This window comes from Ranitomeya variabilis, chromosome 2 (genome assembly GCF_051348905.1).
Source record: "Ranitomeya variabilis isolate aRanVar5 chromosome 2, aRanVar5.hap1, whole genome shotgun sequence".
NCBI classification, from domain to species: Eukaryota; Metazoa; Chordata; class Amphibia; order Anura; family Dendrobatidae; genus Ranitomeya; species Ranitomeya variabilis.
This window is the reverse complement of record NC_135233.1, coordinates 442,015,503-442,033,465: the sequence shown is the minus strand read 5'-3', so window position 1 is coordinate 442,033,465 and position 17,963 is coordinate 442,015,503. Positions and strand designations below refer to the sequence as shown.

The 17,963-nt window shown below is 45.7% G+C and overlaps 1 protein-coding gene across 1 annotated transcript in view; it reads left to right on the top strand.

The window, feature by feature from the left end:
• Window positions 1-17,963, top strand: part of LOC143806507 (uncharacterized) — a 126,792-nt gene that overhangs the window by 98,469 nt on the left and 10,360 nt on the right. The window contains exons 3-6 of the mRNA XM_077287120.1: window positions 8,427-8,762; window positions 11,436-11,528; window positions 12,876-13,280; window positions 16,563-16,865. Coding sequence (XP_077143235.1) covers window positions 8,427-8,762; window positions 11,436-11,528; window positions 12,876-13,280; window positions 16,563-16,865 — 1,137 coding nt within the window. The remainder of the gene's footprint in view (window positions 1-8,426; window positions 8,763-11,435; window positions 11,529-12,875; window positions 13,281-16,562; window positions 16,866-17,963) is intronic.

The following is a 17,963-nucleotide window of genomic DNA, read 5'->3' as shown; positions in this document are numbered from 1 at the left end:
GCCGTGCAATCTAGGGCAGGGGCCTGCTTAGCTGTCAGTATTGTGATAGGCAGCTCGGCCGTCCCAATCTGGGGCAGGGGCCTGCTTTGCTGTCAGTATTGTGATATACAGCTCGCCCATCCAATCTGGGGCAGGGGCCTGCTTTGCTATCAGTATTGTGATAGGCAGCTCGGCCGTCCAATCTAGGGCAGGGGCCTGCTTAGCTGTCAGTATTGTGATAGGCAGCTCGGCCGTCCCAATCTGGGGCAGGGACCTGCTTTGCTATCAGTATTGTGATAGGCAGCTCGGCCATCCAATCTAGGGCAGGGGCCTGCTTAGCTGTCAGTATTGTGATAGGCAGCTCGGCCGTCCAATTTGTGGCAGGTGCCTGCTTTGCTGTCAGTATTGTGATAGGCAGCTCAGCCATCCAATCTCGGGCAGGTGCCTGCTTAGCTGTCAGTATTGTGTGTCATGATTCTCAATGGCGAGAGAACATAGCCCAGCATATATGAGAACTAGCTCTTGGAAGATGGAAACTATACTGACCATGAACTAAACCTGCCGCACAACTAGAAGTGGCCGGGTAGCATGCCTACGTTTTTTATTCCTAGATGCCCAGCGCCAGCCGGAGGACTACCTAATCCTAGCAGAGGAAAATACAGTCCTGGCTCACCTCTAGAGAAATTTCCCCAAAAAGGCAGACAGAGGCCCCCACATATATTGGCGGTGATTTTAGATGAAATGACAAACGTAGCATGAAAATAGGTTTAGCAAAATCGAGGTCCGCTTACTAGATAGCAGGAAGACAGAAAGGGCACTTTCATGGTCAGCAGAAAACCCTATCAAAACACCATCCAGAAATTACTTTAAGACTCTAGCATTAACTCATAGCACCAGAGTGGCAATTTCCGATCACAAGAGCTTTCCAGACACAGTAACGAAACAGCAGCTGTGAACTGGAACAAAATGCAAAAACACACAAGGACAGAAGTCCAACTTAGCTGGGAGTTGTCTGGTAGCAGGAACATGCACAGAAAGGCTTCTGATTACATTGTTGACCGGCATGAAACTGACAGAGGAGCAAGGTTATATAGCGACTCCCACATCCTGATAGGAGCAGGTGAACAGAGGGGATGATGCACACAAGTTCAATTCCACAAGTGGCCACCGGGGGAGCCCAGAATCCAATTTCACAACAGTACCCCCCCCTCAAGGAGGGGGCACCGAACCCTCACCAGAACCACCAGGGCGATCAGGATGAGCCCTATGAAAGGCACGGACAAGATCGGAGGCATGAACATCAGAGGCAGTGACCCAAGAATTATCCTCCTGACCGTATCCCTTCCATTTGACCAGATACTGGAGTTTCCGTCTGGAAACACGAGAGTCTAAGATCTTTTCCACAACGTACTCCAACTCACCCTCAACCAACACCGGAGCAGGAGGCTCAACGGAAGGCACAACCGGTACCTCATACCTGCGCAACAATGACCGATGAAAAACATTATGAATCGAAAAGGATGCAGGGAGGTCCAAACGGAAGGACACAGGGTTAAGAATCTCCAATATCTTGTACGGGCCGATGAACCGAGGCTTAAACTTAGGAGAAGAAACCCTCATAGGGACAAAACGAGAAGACAACCACACCAAGTCCCCAACACAAAGCCGAGGACCAACACGACGACGGCGGTTGGCAAAAAGCTGAGTCTTCTCCTGGGACAACTTCAAATTGTCCACCACCTGCCCCCAAATCTGATGCAACCTCTCCACCACAGCATCCACTCCAGGACAATCCGAAGATTCCACTTGACCGGAGGAAAATCGAGGATGAAACCCCGAATTACAGAAAAACGGGGACACCAAGGTGGCAGAGCTGGCCCGATTATTGAGGGCGAACTCCGCCAAAGGCAAAAAAGCAACCCAATCATCCTGATCCGCAGACACAAAACACCTCAAATATGTCTCCAAGGTCTGATTAGTCCGCTCGGTCTGGCCATTAGTCTGAGGATGGAAAGCAGACGAAAAAGACAAATCTATGCCCATCCTAGCACAGAATGCCCGCCAAAATCTAGACACGAATTGGGTCCCTCTGTCAGAAACGATATTCTCCGGAATACCATGCAAACAAACAACATTTTGAAAAAACAGAGGAACCAACTCGGAAGAAGAAGGCAACTTAGGCAAGGGAACCAGATGGACCATCTTAGAGAAACGGTCACACACCACCCAGATGACAGACATCTTCTGAGAAACAGGCAGATCCGAAATAAAATCCATCGAGATGTGCGTCCAAGGCCTCTTCGGGATAGGCAAGGGTAACAACAATCCACTAGCCCGAGAACAACAAGGCTTGGCCCGAGCACAAACGTCACAAGACTGCACAAAGCCTCGCACATCTCGTGACAGGGAAGGCCACCAGAAGGACCTTGCCACCAAATCCCTGGTACCAAAGATTCCAGGATGACCTGCCAACGCAGAAGAATGAACCTCAGAGATGACTCTACTGGTCCAATCATCAGGAACAAACAGTCTACCAGGTGGGCAACGATCAGGTCTATCCGCCTGAAACTCCTGCAAGGCCCGCCGCAGGTCTGGAGAAACGGCAGACAATATCACTCCATCTTTAAGGATACCTGTGGGCTCAGAATTACCAGGGGAGTCAGGCTCAAAACTCCTAGAAAGGGCATCCGCCTTAACATTCTTAGAACCCGGTAGGTACGACACCACAAAATTAAACCGAGAGAAAAACAACGACCAGCGCGCCTGTCTAGGATTCAGGCGCCTGGCAGACTCAAGGTAAATTAAATTTTTGTGGTCAGTCAATACCACCACCTGATGTCTGGCCCCCTCAAGCCAGTGACGCCACTCCTCAAAAGCCCACTTCATGGCCAAAAGCTCCCGATTCCCAATATCATAATTCCGCTCGGCGGGCGAAAATTTACGGGAAAAAAAAGCACAAGGTCTCATCACGGAGCAGTCGGAACTTCTCTGCGACAACACCGCCCCAGCTCCGATTTCAGAAGCGTCGACCTCAACCTGAAAAGGAAGAGCAACATCAGGCTGACGCAACACTGGGGTGGAAGAAAAGCGGCGCTTGAGCTCCCGAAAGGCCTCCACAGCATCAGGGGACCAATCAGCAACATCAGCACCCTTCTTAGTCAAATCAGTCAATGGTTTAACAACATCAGAAAAACCAGCAATAAATCGACGATAAAAGTTAGCAAAGCCCAAAAATTTCTGAAGACTCTTAAGAGAAGAGGGTTGCGTCCAATCACCAATAGCCTGAACCTTGACAGGATCCATCTCGATGGAAGAGGGGGAAAAAATGTATCCCAAGAAGGAAATCTTTTGAACCCCAAAAACACACTTAGAACCCTTCACACACAAGGAATTAGACCGCAAAACCTGAAAAACCCTCCTGACCTGCTGGACATGAGAGTCCCAGTCATCCGAAAAAATCAGAATATCATCCAGATACACAATCATAAATTTATCCAAATAATCGCGGAAAATGTCATGCATAAAGGACTGGAAGACTGAAGGGGCATTTGAAAGACCAAAAGGCATCACCAAATACTCAAAATGGCCCTCGGGCGTATTAAATGCGGTTTTCCACTCATCCCCCTGCTTGATTCGCACCAAATTATACGCCCCACGGAGATCAATCTTAGAGAACCACTTGGCCCCCTTTATACGAGCAAACAAATCAGTAAGCAGTGGTAACGGATATTGATATTTAACCGTGATTTTATTCAAAAGTCGATAATCAATACACGGCCTCAAAGAGCCATCTTTCTTAGACACAAAGAAAAAACCGGCTCCTAAGGGAGATGACGAAGGACGAATATGTCCCTTTTCCAAGGACTCCTTTATATATTCTCGCATAGCAGCGTGTTCAGGCACAGACAGATTAAATAAACGACCCTTAGGGTATTTACTACCCGGGATCAAGTCTATGGCACAATCGCACTCCCGGTGCGGAGGTAGTGAACCAAGCTTGGGTTCTTCAAAAACGTCACGAAAGTCAGACAAGAATTCAGGAATCTCAGAGGGAATAGATGATGAAATGGAAACCAAAGGTACGTCTCCATGAGTTCCTTTACATCCCCAGCTTAACACAGACATAGCTTTCCAGTCGAGGACTGGGTTATGAGATTGCAGCCATGGCAATCCCAGCACCAAAACATCATGTAGATTATACAGCACCAGAAAGCGAATAACCTCCTGGTGATCCGGATTAACACGCATAGTCACTTGTGTCCAGTATTGTGGTTTATTACTAGCCAATGGGGTGGAGTCAATCCCTTTCAGAGGTATCGGAGCCTCCAATGGCTCCAAATCATACCCACAGCGTTTGGCAAAGGACCAATCCATAAGACTCAAAGCAGCGCCAGAGTCGACATAGGCGTCCGCGGTAATAGATGACAAAGAACAAATCAGGGTCACAGATAGAATAAACTTAGACTGTAAAGTGCTAATTGAAACAGACTTGTCAGGCTTCTTAGTACGCTTAAAGCATGCTGATATAACATGAGTTGAATCACCACAATAGAAGCACAACCCATTTTTTCGTCTAAAATTCTGCCGCTCGCTTCTGGACAGAATTCTATCACATTGCATATTTTCTGGCGTTTTCTCAGTAGACACCGCCAAATGGTGCACAGGTTTGCGCTCCCGCAGACGCCTATCGATCTGAATAGCCATCGTCATGGACTCATTCAGACCCGCAGGCACAGGGAACCCCACCATAACATCCTTAATGGCATCAGAGAGACCTTCTCTGAAAATCGCCGCCAGGGCGCACTCATTCCACTGAGTAAGCACAGACCATTTGCGGAATTTTTGGCAGTATATTTCAGCTTCATCTTGCCCCTGAGACAAGGACATCAAGGCCTTTTCCGCCTGAAGCTCTAAATGAGGTTCCTCATAAAGCAACCCCAAGGCCAGAAAAAACGCATCCACATTGAGCAACGCAGGATCCCCTGGTGCCAATGCAAAAGCCCAGTCTTGAGGGTCGCCCCGGAGCAAGGAAATTACAATCCTGACCTGCTGTGCAGGGTCTCCGGCAGAGCGAGACTTCAGGGACAAAAACAATTTGCAATTATTTTTAAAATTTTGAAAGTGAGATCTATTCCCCGAGAAGAATTCAGGCAAAGGAATTCTAGGCTCAGACATAGGTGCATGAACAACAAAATCTTGCAAATTTTGTACCTTTGTGGCGAGATTATTCAAACCTGTAGCTACACTCTGAAGATCCATTTCAAACAGGTGAACACAGAGCCATTCAAGGATTAGAAGGAGAGAAAGAGAGGAAGGCTGCAGTATAGGCAGACTAGCAAGTGATTCAATTAAGAGCACACTCAGAACTAGAGGGAAAAAAAAAAAAAAAAAATTGTAGCAGACTTCTTTTTTCTCTCCTTTCTCAGCCAGTAATTTAACCCTTTTTTTGGGCCGGTCAAACTGTCATGATTCTCAATGGCGAGAGAACATAGCCCAGCATATATGAGAACTAGCTCTTGGAAGATGGAAACTATACTGACCATGAACTAAACCTGCCGCACAACTAGAAGTGGCCGGGTAGCATGCCTACGTTTTTTATTCCTAGATGCCCAGCGCCAGCCGGAGGACTACCTAATCCTAGCAGAGGAAAATACAGTCCTGGCTCACCTCTAGAGAAATTTCCCCAAAAAGGCAGACAGAGGCCCCCACATATATTGGCGGTGATTTTAGATGAAATGACAAACGTAGCATGAAAATAGGTTTAGCAAAATCGAGGTCCGCTTACTAGATAGCAGGAAGACAGAAAGGGCACTTTCATGGTCAGCAGAAAACCCTATCAAAACACCATCCAGAAATTACTTTAAGACTCTAGCATTAACTCATAGCACCAGAGTGGCAATTTCCGATCACAAGAGCTTTCCAGACACAGTAACGAAACAGCAGCTGTGAACTGGAACAAAATGCAAAAACACACAAGGACAAAAGTCCAACTTAGCTGGGAGTTGTCTGGTAGCAGGAACATGCACAGAAAGGCTTCTGATTACATTGTTGACCGGCATGAAACTGACAGAGGAGCAAGGTTATATAGCGACTCCCACATCCTGATAGGAGCAGGTGAACAGAGGGGATGATGCACACAAGTTCAATTCCACAAGTGGCCACCGGGGGAGCCCAGAATCCAATTTCACAACAATTGTGATAGACAGCTCAGCCGTCCAATCTGAGCCAGGGGCCTGCTTAGCTGTCAGTATTGTGATAGACAGCTCGGCCATCCAATCTGGGGCAAGGACCTGCTTAGCGGTCAGTATTGTGATAGGCAGCTCGGCCGTCCAATCTGGGGCAGGGACCTGCTTTGCTATCAGTATTGTGATAGACAGCTCCGCCGTCCAATCTGGGGCAGGGACCTGCTTTGCTGTCAGTATTGTGATAGACAGCTCGGCCGTCCAATCTGGGGCAGGGACCTGCTTTTCTATCAGTATTGTGATAGACAGCTCGGCCGTCCAATCTGGGGCAGGTGCCTCTTTAGCTGTCAGTATTGTGATAGACAGCTCAGCCGTCCAATCTAGGGCAGGGGCCTGCTTAGCTGTCAGTATTGAGATAGGCAGCTCGGCCGTCCAATCTGGGGCAGGGGCCTGCTTTGCTGTCAGTATTGCGATAGGCAGCTCGGCCGTACAATCTGGGGCAGGAGCCTGCTTAGCTGTCAGTATTGTGATAGGCATCTCGGCTGTCCAATCTAGGGCAGGGGCCTGCTTAGCTGTCAGTATTGAGATAGGCAGCTCGGCCGTCCAATCTGGGGCAGGGGCCTGCTTTGCTGTCAGTATTGTGATAGGCAGCTCGGCCGTACAATCTGGGGCAGGAGCCTGCTTAGCTGTCAGTATTGTGATAGGCAGCTCGGCCGTCCAATCTGGGGCAGGGAACCTGCTTTGCTATCAGTATTGTGATAGACAGCTCGGCCGTCCAATCTGGGGCAGGGACCTGCTTAGCTGTCAGTATTGTGATAGACAGTTCGGCCGTCCAATCTGGGGCAGAGACCTGCTTTGCTGTCAGTATTGTGATGGACAGCTCGGCCGTCCAATCTGGGGCAGAGACCTGCTTTGCTGTCAGTATTGTGATGGACAGCTCGGAAGTCCAATCTGGGGCAGGGGCCTGCTTTGCTGTCAGTATTGTGATAGACAGCTCAGCCGTCCAATCTGGGGCAGGGACCTGCTTTGCTGTCAGTATTGTGATAGACAGCTCGGCCGTCCAATCTGGGGCAGGGACCTGCTTTGCTATCAGAATTGTGATAGACAGCTCGGCCGTCCAATCTGGGGCAGGTGCCTGCTTAGCTGTCAGTATTGTGATAGACAGCTCAGCCGTCCAATCTAGGGCAGGGGCCTGCTTAGCTGTCAGTATTGAGATAGGCAGCTCGGCCGTCCAATCTGGGGCAGGGGCCTGCTTTGCTGTCAGTATTGTGATAGGCAGCTCAGCCGTACAATCTGGGGGAGGGACCTGCTTAGCTGTCAGTATTGTGATAGACAGCTCGCCCGTATAATCTGGGGCAGGAGCCTGCTTAGCTGTCAGTATTGTGATAGACAGCTCAGCCGTCCAATCTGGGGCAGGGACCTGCTTTGCTATCAGTATTGTGATAGACAGCTCGGCCCTCCAATCTCGGGCAGGTGCCTGCTTAGCTGTCAGTATTGTGATAGACAGCTCAGCCGTCCAATCTAGGGCAGGGGCCTGCTTAGCTGTCAGTATTGAGATAGGCAGCTCGGCTGTCCAATCTGGGGCAGGGGCCTGCTTTGCTGTCAGTATTGTGATAGGCAGCTCGGCCGTACAATCTGGGGCAGGGACCTGTTTAGCTGTCAGTATTGTGATAGACAGCTCGGCCGTACAATCTGGGGCAGGAGCCTGCTTAGCTGTCAGTATTGTGATAGGCAGCTCGGCCGTCCAATCTGGGGCAGGGACCTGCTTTGCGATCAGTATTGTGATAGACAGCTCGGCCGTCCAATCTAGGGCAGGGGCCTGCTTAGCTGTCAGTATTGTGATAGACAGCTCGGCCGTACAATCTGGGGCAGGAGCGTGCTGGCAGCATTTTGAGTGACAGTTCAGTAGCCCTATAAGGGGCACGGTGTGCTGGGTTTCCTACAGCTCTGAGTAATTACCTGGTTATTGGAGCATATTTGCCTTGTTCTTCAGTGTAATGTCTCTGATCTACAGTATTGCTACCCGACCTTGGAGCTTTTCTCTGATGATTCATTTGCCTAGCCCCTTTGTCTTGATCCATTACCTTTCTGAAATTCTGACCTCGAACTGTGACCTGACTACGCCTTTGCCTTACCCCTTTTGTCTTTGATGAGCCCTATTGATAACTGACCCAGGACCTCTTGACTACAGAGCCACACGGCTTGTCCATGAGCAGTGACAAGCGTCACACACTGTGTAATAATTAATAATGTTTTTCTTTGCAGCTGAGCCAACTTGTACATTGAGTGACTCCGGGCTAGAGATGAATCCGGACACAGAGAGATCTGTGACATGTTATGTAAATGGCTACTATCCGAAACCTGTAACAATCCAATGGGTGAAGTACAGTAAAGCTTCTTCCAATTCTAAACTGGATAGCCGAACCTGCACCACTGAACCAGTCCTGAGCCAAAATGAAACTTACAATGTGACAAATGTGCTGTCTGTGAAGCCCAAGAGCACAGATGAGGACAGAGATGTATATTCCTGTGTAATTACCCACAGGTCACTGAAAGACAAGCTTACTTGTAATGTTACTCTCTCAGTCACTGCTAAGGAAGGTAAGTGTTAAAGCCAGTAGCTAGGATGGCTCTAGTCATAGACTTTAGAAGAGTTGCTCTTATATGGCCACTGGAGATTTATTATAGATCACAGCATTAGGCTACCACTTGTGGTTACATATGGAGACGTGAGATCTGTATATTTAACAGCAGCTGAATATGGTTTCTACCTTTCCTTGAAACCTTGATCACTTTGTGATATGCAATGTTTTAAAAATGAAATAGAGTGGAATGGGGAGCGAAGTTTTCCCATCTACTATATAATTGTCTAAGGGTCACTTCCGTCTTTCTGTCTGTCTTTCTGTCTTTCACGGAAAACCCAAGTCGCTGATTGGTCGCGGCAAAACAGCCACGACCAATCAGCGACGGGCACAGTCCGGCGGAAAAATGGCCGCTCCTTACTCCCCGCAGTCAGTGCCCGCTCCATACTCCCCTCCAGTCAGCGCTCACACAGGGTTAATGGCAGCGTTAACGGACCGCGTTATGCCGCGGTGTAACGCACTCTGTTAACGCTGCTATTAACCCTGTGTGACCAACTTTTTACTATTGATGCTGCCTATGCAGCATCAATAGTAAAAAGATCTAATGTTAAATATAATTAACCAATGCACTCTTGGGACCGGAGCGCACGAGGAGCATCGGTAAACGCTTCGCCTGGATCCGGGGGCCAACGGAAGGTATAACTATTTTTTTATTTTAATTCTTTTTTTTAACAGGGATATGATGCCCACATTGCTATATACTACGTGGGCTGTGCAATATACTACGTGGGCTGTGCTATATACTACGTGGCTGTGCTATACACTACGTGGCTGTGCTATACACTACGAGGGCTGTTATATACTACGTGGCTGTGCTATATACTACGTGGGCTGTTATATATTACGTGGCTGTGCTATATACTACGTGGGCTGTGCTATATACTACGTGGGCTGTTATATGCTATGTGGCTGTGCCATATACTATGTGGGCTGTTATATACTACGTGGCTGTGGTATTTACTACGTGGGCTGTGTTATACACTACGTGGGCTGTGTTATACACTACGTGGGCTGTGTTATACACTACGTGGGCTGTGTTATACACTACGTGGGCTGTGTTATACACTACGTGGGCTGTGTTATACACTACGTGGGCTGTGTTATACACTACGTGGGCTGTGTTATATACTGCGTGCGCGGGCTGTTATATACTATGTGAGCTGTGTTATATGCTATGTGGGCTGTTATACACTCCGTGGGCTGTGCTATATACTACGTGGCTGTGCTATATACTCCGTGGGCTGTGTTATATACTACATGGCTGTGCTATATACTCCGTGGGCTGTGCTATATACTACGTGGCTGTGCTATGTACTATGTGGCTGTGCTATTTAGTACGTGGGCTGTTATATACTACGTGGCTGTGCTATATACTACATGGCCGGCCGCGAACAATCAGCGACAGGCGCAGTCCGGCCGCGAATTGGTGCGGGATTTGAACCACGCTTCGCTAATTGGTCGCAGCTGAATCCTGTGTATTCAATGTATTATTCTAAAATCTTCATAAATAAACTACATACATATTATAGAATACCCGATGCGTTAGAATCGGGCTACCATCTAGTATCTAATAATGGACTTGTCTTCTTCATGCACTATGTCATCTAATGATGGGCATGTCTTTCTACTGTGTCACAGATGTGCCAAGTACTTTTTCTACATTGATAAAGGTACCGTCACACTAAGCGACGCTGCAGCGATACAGACAATGATGCCGATCGCTGCAGCGTTGCTGTTTGGTCGCTGGAGAGCTGTCACGCAGACTGCTCTCCAGCGACCAACGATGCCGAGGTCCCTGGGTAACCAGGGTAACCATCGGGTTGCTAAGCGCAGGGCCGCGCTTAGTAACCCGATGTTTACCCTGGTTACCAGTGTAACATGTAAAAAAACAAACACTACATACTCACCTTCGCGTCCCCCGGCGTCCGCTTCCTGCACTGACTGAGCGCCGGCCCTAACAGCAGAGCGGTGACGTCACCGCTGTGCTCTGCTTTCACTTACGGCCGGCGCTCAGTCAGTGCAGGAAGCGGACAGCGAGGGACGTGTGACAGACATCAGAGCGTGAGTATGTACTGTTTGTTTTTTTACATTTTACACTGGTAACCAGGGTAAACATCGGGTTACTAAGCGCGGCCCTGCGCTTAGTAACCCGATATTTACCCTGGTTACCATTGTAAAACATCGCTGGTATCGTTGCTTTTGCTGTCAAACACAACGATACACGGCGATCTGACGACCAAATAAAGTTCTGAACTTTAATCAACGACCAGCGATATCACAGCAGGATCCTGATCGCTGCTGCGTGTCAAACACAACGATATCACTAGCCAGGACGCTGCAACGTCACGGATCGCTAGCGATATCGTTTAGTGTGACGGTACCTTAAGACCTTGTAGGTAGATTACATTATTGGTATTGCGAGTCAATTACTCATGATCTCTTTTCAGGTGTTTATTTCCTTCACTTCTCGGTTTAGTTTTACTTTAGGAAACTAAATCTCCCCAAATATATTATTATAATACTGTCAACTGCTTAGGAAAATAGTAGTGGAAATCTCATGAGGACGAGTCATTCCCCCATCATTGTGATTAATTGTACATACCTTCATTTTGTTGTCTTTATTCTCTTATAGGACACAGCACAGCATGGATTGTAGTTGGGACTGTTGTGACTATAGCCTTCATTACAGTGGCCCTAGCTATATGCTATTACTATTGTACAAAAGGTAAAAAGTTTACTCACAGTCTCTAAGAAAACCTTGTTACATATATAATTGTACTAGAGATACAATGGCAGTGTGGACACCTTCTGATCCTTTAAGGCCTCCATTTGGGAAAATGGTAGCAAAAACTGAGACATGACCATGACTTGTGAATAAGTCCAAAAGTTGGAGGCAAATAGGAAAATCAACTGGTGTTAGGAGCTACGAGACTTAAAGTTCAATATTGTATCTTATAGGGTTTGGCTTATGACAAATTTAGGAGATATATCATTTGTATGTACTATTCTTATCTGATAACTAGGGGTTCCGCTATTTTGACTCCCTTCTGAATGCTAAAACATCTCCTATTGGCTTCTTAGTGCTTTTTCTGGAAGCCGCGTGGTATTCACACCAGTATCACAGAAGCTCCGTTTTCAGACTCCTCTCACCACAAGCCCCATAATGTGGTGTATGTAAGGCTGCTTTCACACTAGCGTCGGTACGGGGCCGTCGCGCTGCGTCGGCCCGACGTACCGACGCATACTGTGAAGAAAATGCCCGACGTGGGCAGCGGAAGCAGTCTTAAGATGCTTCCGCTGCCCCATTGCAAGGTCCGGGGAGGAGGGGGCGGAGTTTCGGCCGCGCATGCGCGATCGAAAATGGCAGACTAGACGCACAAAAAAAGTTACATGTAACGTTTTTTTGTGTCGGCGGTGCGCCAAAACACGACGCAACTGTCGCACGACGGTTGCGACGTGTGGCACTGCGTCGCTAATAAAAGTCTATGGAGAAAAAACGCATCCTGCAGACAACTTTGCAGGATGCGTTTTTTCTCCACAACGACGCATAGTGTAAAAGTAGCCTTACCTATCTGGTAGGGAAACTACTGGTCCTGGTGCATAATTTACACTGCATGCATACACTAGCGTTACATTGTAAAAAAAATACACTTTATTTCTTGTTTTTTAGTTGCCACTGTGCTTTAATGAGATTTTCATCATGAAATGGGGTCATTTTGGCAGGAAATCAATTAACCTTTGACTGCACTTGGACATAATCCAAGCAAAATCATGGAGGTCATAAAAACTCTACACAGATGTGATCCTTGGTCAAATTTAAACCCAGAGCTCATAGTCAACAACATTGCCAACCATTGAGCCACCTTACTGTTTGTGTATGATATACCGCCCTATGGCCTTAGATAATACTACTGTCCGCTTAGCTCACTTAAAGCCGTATAGCTTATGTATGAGTACTCAATGTGTATACCTGCTTGCTACCTCACTGAATGTCTCACCACCAATGAGTTGTTGTTTCTCAAGGATTTCTATAAGCAAGTGTAATAAATGATGTCATTTCGGATCTTTACAGCATCACCGACTGTTTCGGAGATCACTAAGGAAGACCTAATTCATTTGGAAAAGAGTACTCTGAAATGTTATATATCTGGCTTCAGACCACAAGACCTTACTATAACGTTGTATTTAAAGAATGGAATCGGAAATGAAATTGAAGTCTGTTCCTGGAACTCCAAAAAGAACAGAAATAAATCACATAACAACAATAATGAGCTGGAAATACCTCTACAGTCTAATAATGATCCCATATGCTTGGATCCAATTGTAACAAGAGATAAACTAATTTACTTTAATTGCATCTGTGGCGTACATATAACTCCCATCTTCCAAGTTCATCATGGGGCCGTGCTTACTATGAAAATTCAGCATGGAAGTCTACCGTTGCCTATTTGCAAAGATCTATCATTGAGGGTGCAAAGTAAGCATGATGTTTTTCTCTTACCTTTTTCAAAAACTGGCAGCATGAAACAGGGGTAGGCTCCCAATGGCAGACTTCTAAAAAACCAGCCTAGAGCGTGCCATCTGGTGACTCCCTGCCTGGGTGAGCTAAACTCATAGGTCTCGCCCTACAAAGCAAATGTACCCCAAATTGTGTCAGAAGAACAACTACAACCCTCCCATGAGCATCAAACCACCAGCTTTGTCAATGCAAAAGAATAAAGTTTATGGCTCTTGTAATGTGTTAATGTAAAATAAATGAAAAATTGGGGAAAGTAATTTAGACCAATGCCTCCCTGTTCAAGGCTGATAGAAAAAAAGAAAAACTTGGACATAAGGATTGTACAGAGCAGAGTGCATTGTCCTCCAGTCAGCAGGTGTAAGAACATTATATGGCTATGTTCACATGCGTAACAACCAAAAAAGCAAATAAACACTAGAAAAATTAATAAAATATACATTTTTAAGAACACCAAATGTTAAAACAACTGCATTTTAGCAGAGACATACAAATACATATAGAGGGGAATAAAACTAACAAAGCAAAATCATGGGAAAAAACATATAGAAAATGGGTTTAGTAATAATATGATATGGTTCATGAATATCAAAAAGTGATGCAGAAATAACAACAAGGTAGCCGTTGTAAATAAATATTAAATAACAATATAAATCCACATGAACAGGTAGAATAGTTTCATATACGAAGACACCCAGCAGATATACAGTTCTGCTCAAAAGATTACATACCCGGCAGAATATTTGCTTTCTTGGCCTTTTTTCGGAGAATATGAATGATAACATCAAAACTTTTTCTCCACTCTTGGTTAGTGGTTGGGTGAAGCAATTTATTGTCAAACTACTGTGTTTTCTCTTTTTAAATCATAATGACAACCTAAAACATCCAAATGACCCTGATCAAAAGTTCACATACCCTGGTGATTTTGGCTTGATAACATGCACAGAAGTTGACACAAATGGGTTTGAATGGCTACTAAAGGTATCATCCTCACCTGTGACCTGTTTGTTTGTAATCAGTGTGTGCATAAAAGGTGAGTTTCTGGGATCCAGACAGACTCTTGCATCTTTCATCCAGCCACTGACGTTTCTGGATTGTGAGTCATGGGGAAAGCAAAAAAAATTGTCAACGGGTCTACGAGAAAAGGTAGTTGAACTGTAAAAAACAGGAAAGGGATACAAAAATATATCCAAGGAATTGATAATGCCAGTCAGCAGTGTTCAAACTGTGATTAACAAATGGAACATCAGGGGCTCTGAAAAAAACAAACTACGGTCAGGTAGACCAACAAAAATGTCATCCACAACTGCCTGGAAAATTGTTTGGCCTGCAAAGATAAACCCACAAATAACATCAGCTGAAATACAGGACTCTCTGAAAACTAGCGCGGTGTGGCTGTTTTAAAATGCACAATAAGGAGGCACTTGAAGGAAAAATGGGCTGCATGGCCGAGTTGCCAGAAGAAAGCGATTACTGCGCAAATGTCACAAAGTATCTTACCTACAAAGCGCAAAACGGCATAGACAGAAGCCTCAAAACTTTGGGAACAAGGTCATTTGGATTGATGAGACCAAAATTTAACTTTTTAGCCATAACCATAAACGTTATATTTGGAGAGATGACAACAAGGCCTATGATGAAAGGAACACCATTCCTACTGTAAAGCACGGAGGTTGATTACTGATGTTTTGGGGATGTGTGAGCAACAAAGGCAGATGAAACTTGGTCAAAGTTGAAGGAAAGATGAAAGTAGCACATTATCAGCAAATACTGGAGGCAAATTTGCAATCAGCAGCCTGGAAGCTGCGCATTGGTCGTACTTGGACGTTCCAACATGACAACGATCCAAAACACAAGGCCAAGTCGACCTGTCATTGGCTAGAGCAGAACAAAGTGAAGGTTGTGGAGTGGCCATCTCAGTCTCCTGACCTCAATATCATTGAGCCACTCTGGGGAGATCCCAAGCGCACAGATCATGCTAGACAGCCCTAGAATTTACAGGAACTGGAGGCTTTTTGTCAAGAAGAGTGGGCAGCTTTACCATCTTAGAAAATAAAGAACCTCATCCACAACTACCACAAAAGACGTCAAGCTGTCATGTAGTATGTAAACTTTTGATCAGGGTCATTTGAATGTTTCGGGTTGTCACTATAATTTAAACAGAAAACAGTAGTTTGACAATAAATGACTTCACCCAACCACTAACCATGAGTGGAGAAAAAGTTTTGGTGTTATCATTCATATTCTCTGAAAAAACGAAAAACGCCAAGAAAGCAAAAATTCTGCCAGGGTATGTAAACTTTTGAGCACAACTGTATCTAAACATGAATAAATAGATAAAAATAAATTGCCATATATAAATACCCAGTAGCTCCAACGTACGTTTCGCCAGGTGGCTTTCTCAAGGATTAAGGAGGAGTACATCCAAAAGTTAAAAAGCCTGTTCCATTGACATGTAGGGTTTGTTATAGGAAAACCACTAATCACTTATATCAGTTGGATACGAGATTACAATAGGTTTTACTGGATATAAACAATGAACACGTGTATTTATTGACAATATGTCAAGATGGTAAAAAAATTAAGAAATTTAAACCCAAAGTGCAACAGAAAGATGCAAAACTTGACGTTAAAGGGGTTGTTTACGGTTTAAATATTGATGATCGATGATTAGTCTAGGTCAACATTATGATTTTGATGGGATCCAACACTCAGTACCCCAACTGAACAGCTCTGGGAGTGGACAGATGTAAACATTGAATGGACCTGGCACAGCGTAGCTCCATACATTGTGTACCAGCCAGTCTCAGGAGCTTGGCTTCTATTGAAGTGAACTAGATCTGTGAGGAACAGCCACTACACAGCGCATAGAGCAGCACAGCCCTCACTGGAGCTGCAAGCAGCTGATCGTTGGGGGCTGCCTCTTGTTGGACCCTCATGATCTTATATTTGTGACATATTCTAAGGTTAGACCATCAATATTTCAGTTATGGACAACTTATTATATTTTACTTACATAGAACAGGTAAAAGGTGAATAAAAAGTCACAAGATGAATCTCAGTAGAGCAATGGACAGAGATCAGACATTCCTGACAGACTGCAGCAAGCGTTCTTGACCACATTAGGACAAGCTATTCTGAAACTGACTTTGAAAAGTTATTTTATTTTTATTCACTAGGACAAGCTATTCTGAAACTGACTTTGAAAAGTTATTTTATTTGTATATTTTTTTTTATCTTCAGCTATAGCGAAATTAGACCCAATTCGGACAACGCAAAACTTCTACCATGTTGGGGACCTGCTGGATCTGGAGTGCAGAATTCACTCTTTTTATCCAAACAGCATACAAGTATTATGGTACAAAGACACAGAAATCATTTTTGAACAAGATATTAAAGCCAATACCAAAGAAAATAGCCTCTATTATGTGACAAGTTCTGTCCAGCACACTGTCAGAGAGGAAGACTTTTGGAAAACATTCAGATGTAAAGTGACGCATCAATCTAAAACCTCTGAGTATGTCAATTGGAAACTGAAAAAAACAGGTAAGTAACCAAGTAATAAATACCGAAACAGGCCAGAACATTGTTCTATCATGTGTGAGATAGCGCTCACTGCATGTGTTGGGGAACACTCGCTTGGCAACGGGATAAATGCACACGGGCACGGTATTTAACACAAAACAGTCTATCCGGTTTATTCAGGTATCATAAACCGCAACCACGAACAGTTCATTACATCACTTCATATACGGCTTCAGCTCACAGACACTAAACATGCCGGACCTTACTTTGTCCAGTTGCCCTGGGTGACCGCATGCCGCACAGTTCATTGAACACAATAAGCACCAACAGTCTGTGGAGGTACCTTATGGGAGCTCCTGCTCCACCCGCTGACTCCTTGTCACTTCTCTCTATCCTCTAGAGAAGCTGCCTTACGGGGATCACATCAGTTAGTTCCAGACCCACCGAAGGACGGCAACTTCCCCAACACAGTAGCCGTCACCAGCTCTGCAGATCCATGGCCTCAGCTCGTGCTCTTCAGGGATCCGGTCCACATTCTGGACCTCCCAACAGAGAGGCCACTCAGGATCACAGCCTCACCTCGTGCTCTTCGGGGATCCGGTCCACACTATGGACCTCCCAACACAGAGGCCACTCAGGATCACGGCCTCATCAGGTGCTCTCCAGGGATCTGGTCCACACTCTGGACCTCCCAACACCCAGGCCTTTCCTCTCACAGGACCTTACAGCTAAGAACCATTCAGGTCCATACACTCACAGCCATGTAACTCACATCCTGGTAACATTATCAATCCGATGTGTGTGGTTAGCCAGACACGCCCAGCTCTCCAACTAACCCTGCAAGCCCCCCTTAAGTAAACAAACACAAAGACTTGTGGGACTACAGGTCCCAAAACAACCTTACTTCAGGCTTACAGCGCAGATTTACTCTGTGACACATACTGGCCATTTACCACCCTGCTGGTTACTGTTTGATCATCATAATCACAGATACGCCTCCATGCGCATCCCGAGGAGACCATGCAGCACCCCCTACCTGTAATAGCAGTCACTGCATCACACATGCAAAATTATACTAAAACAGATGCATGCTCCATTGAGCACATATTTACAGTTCAC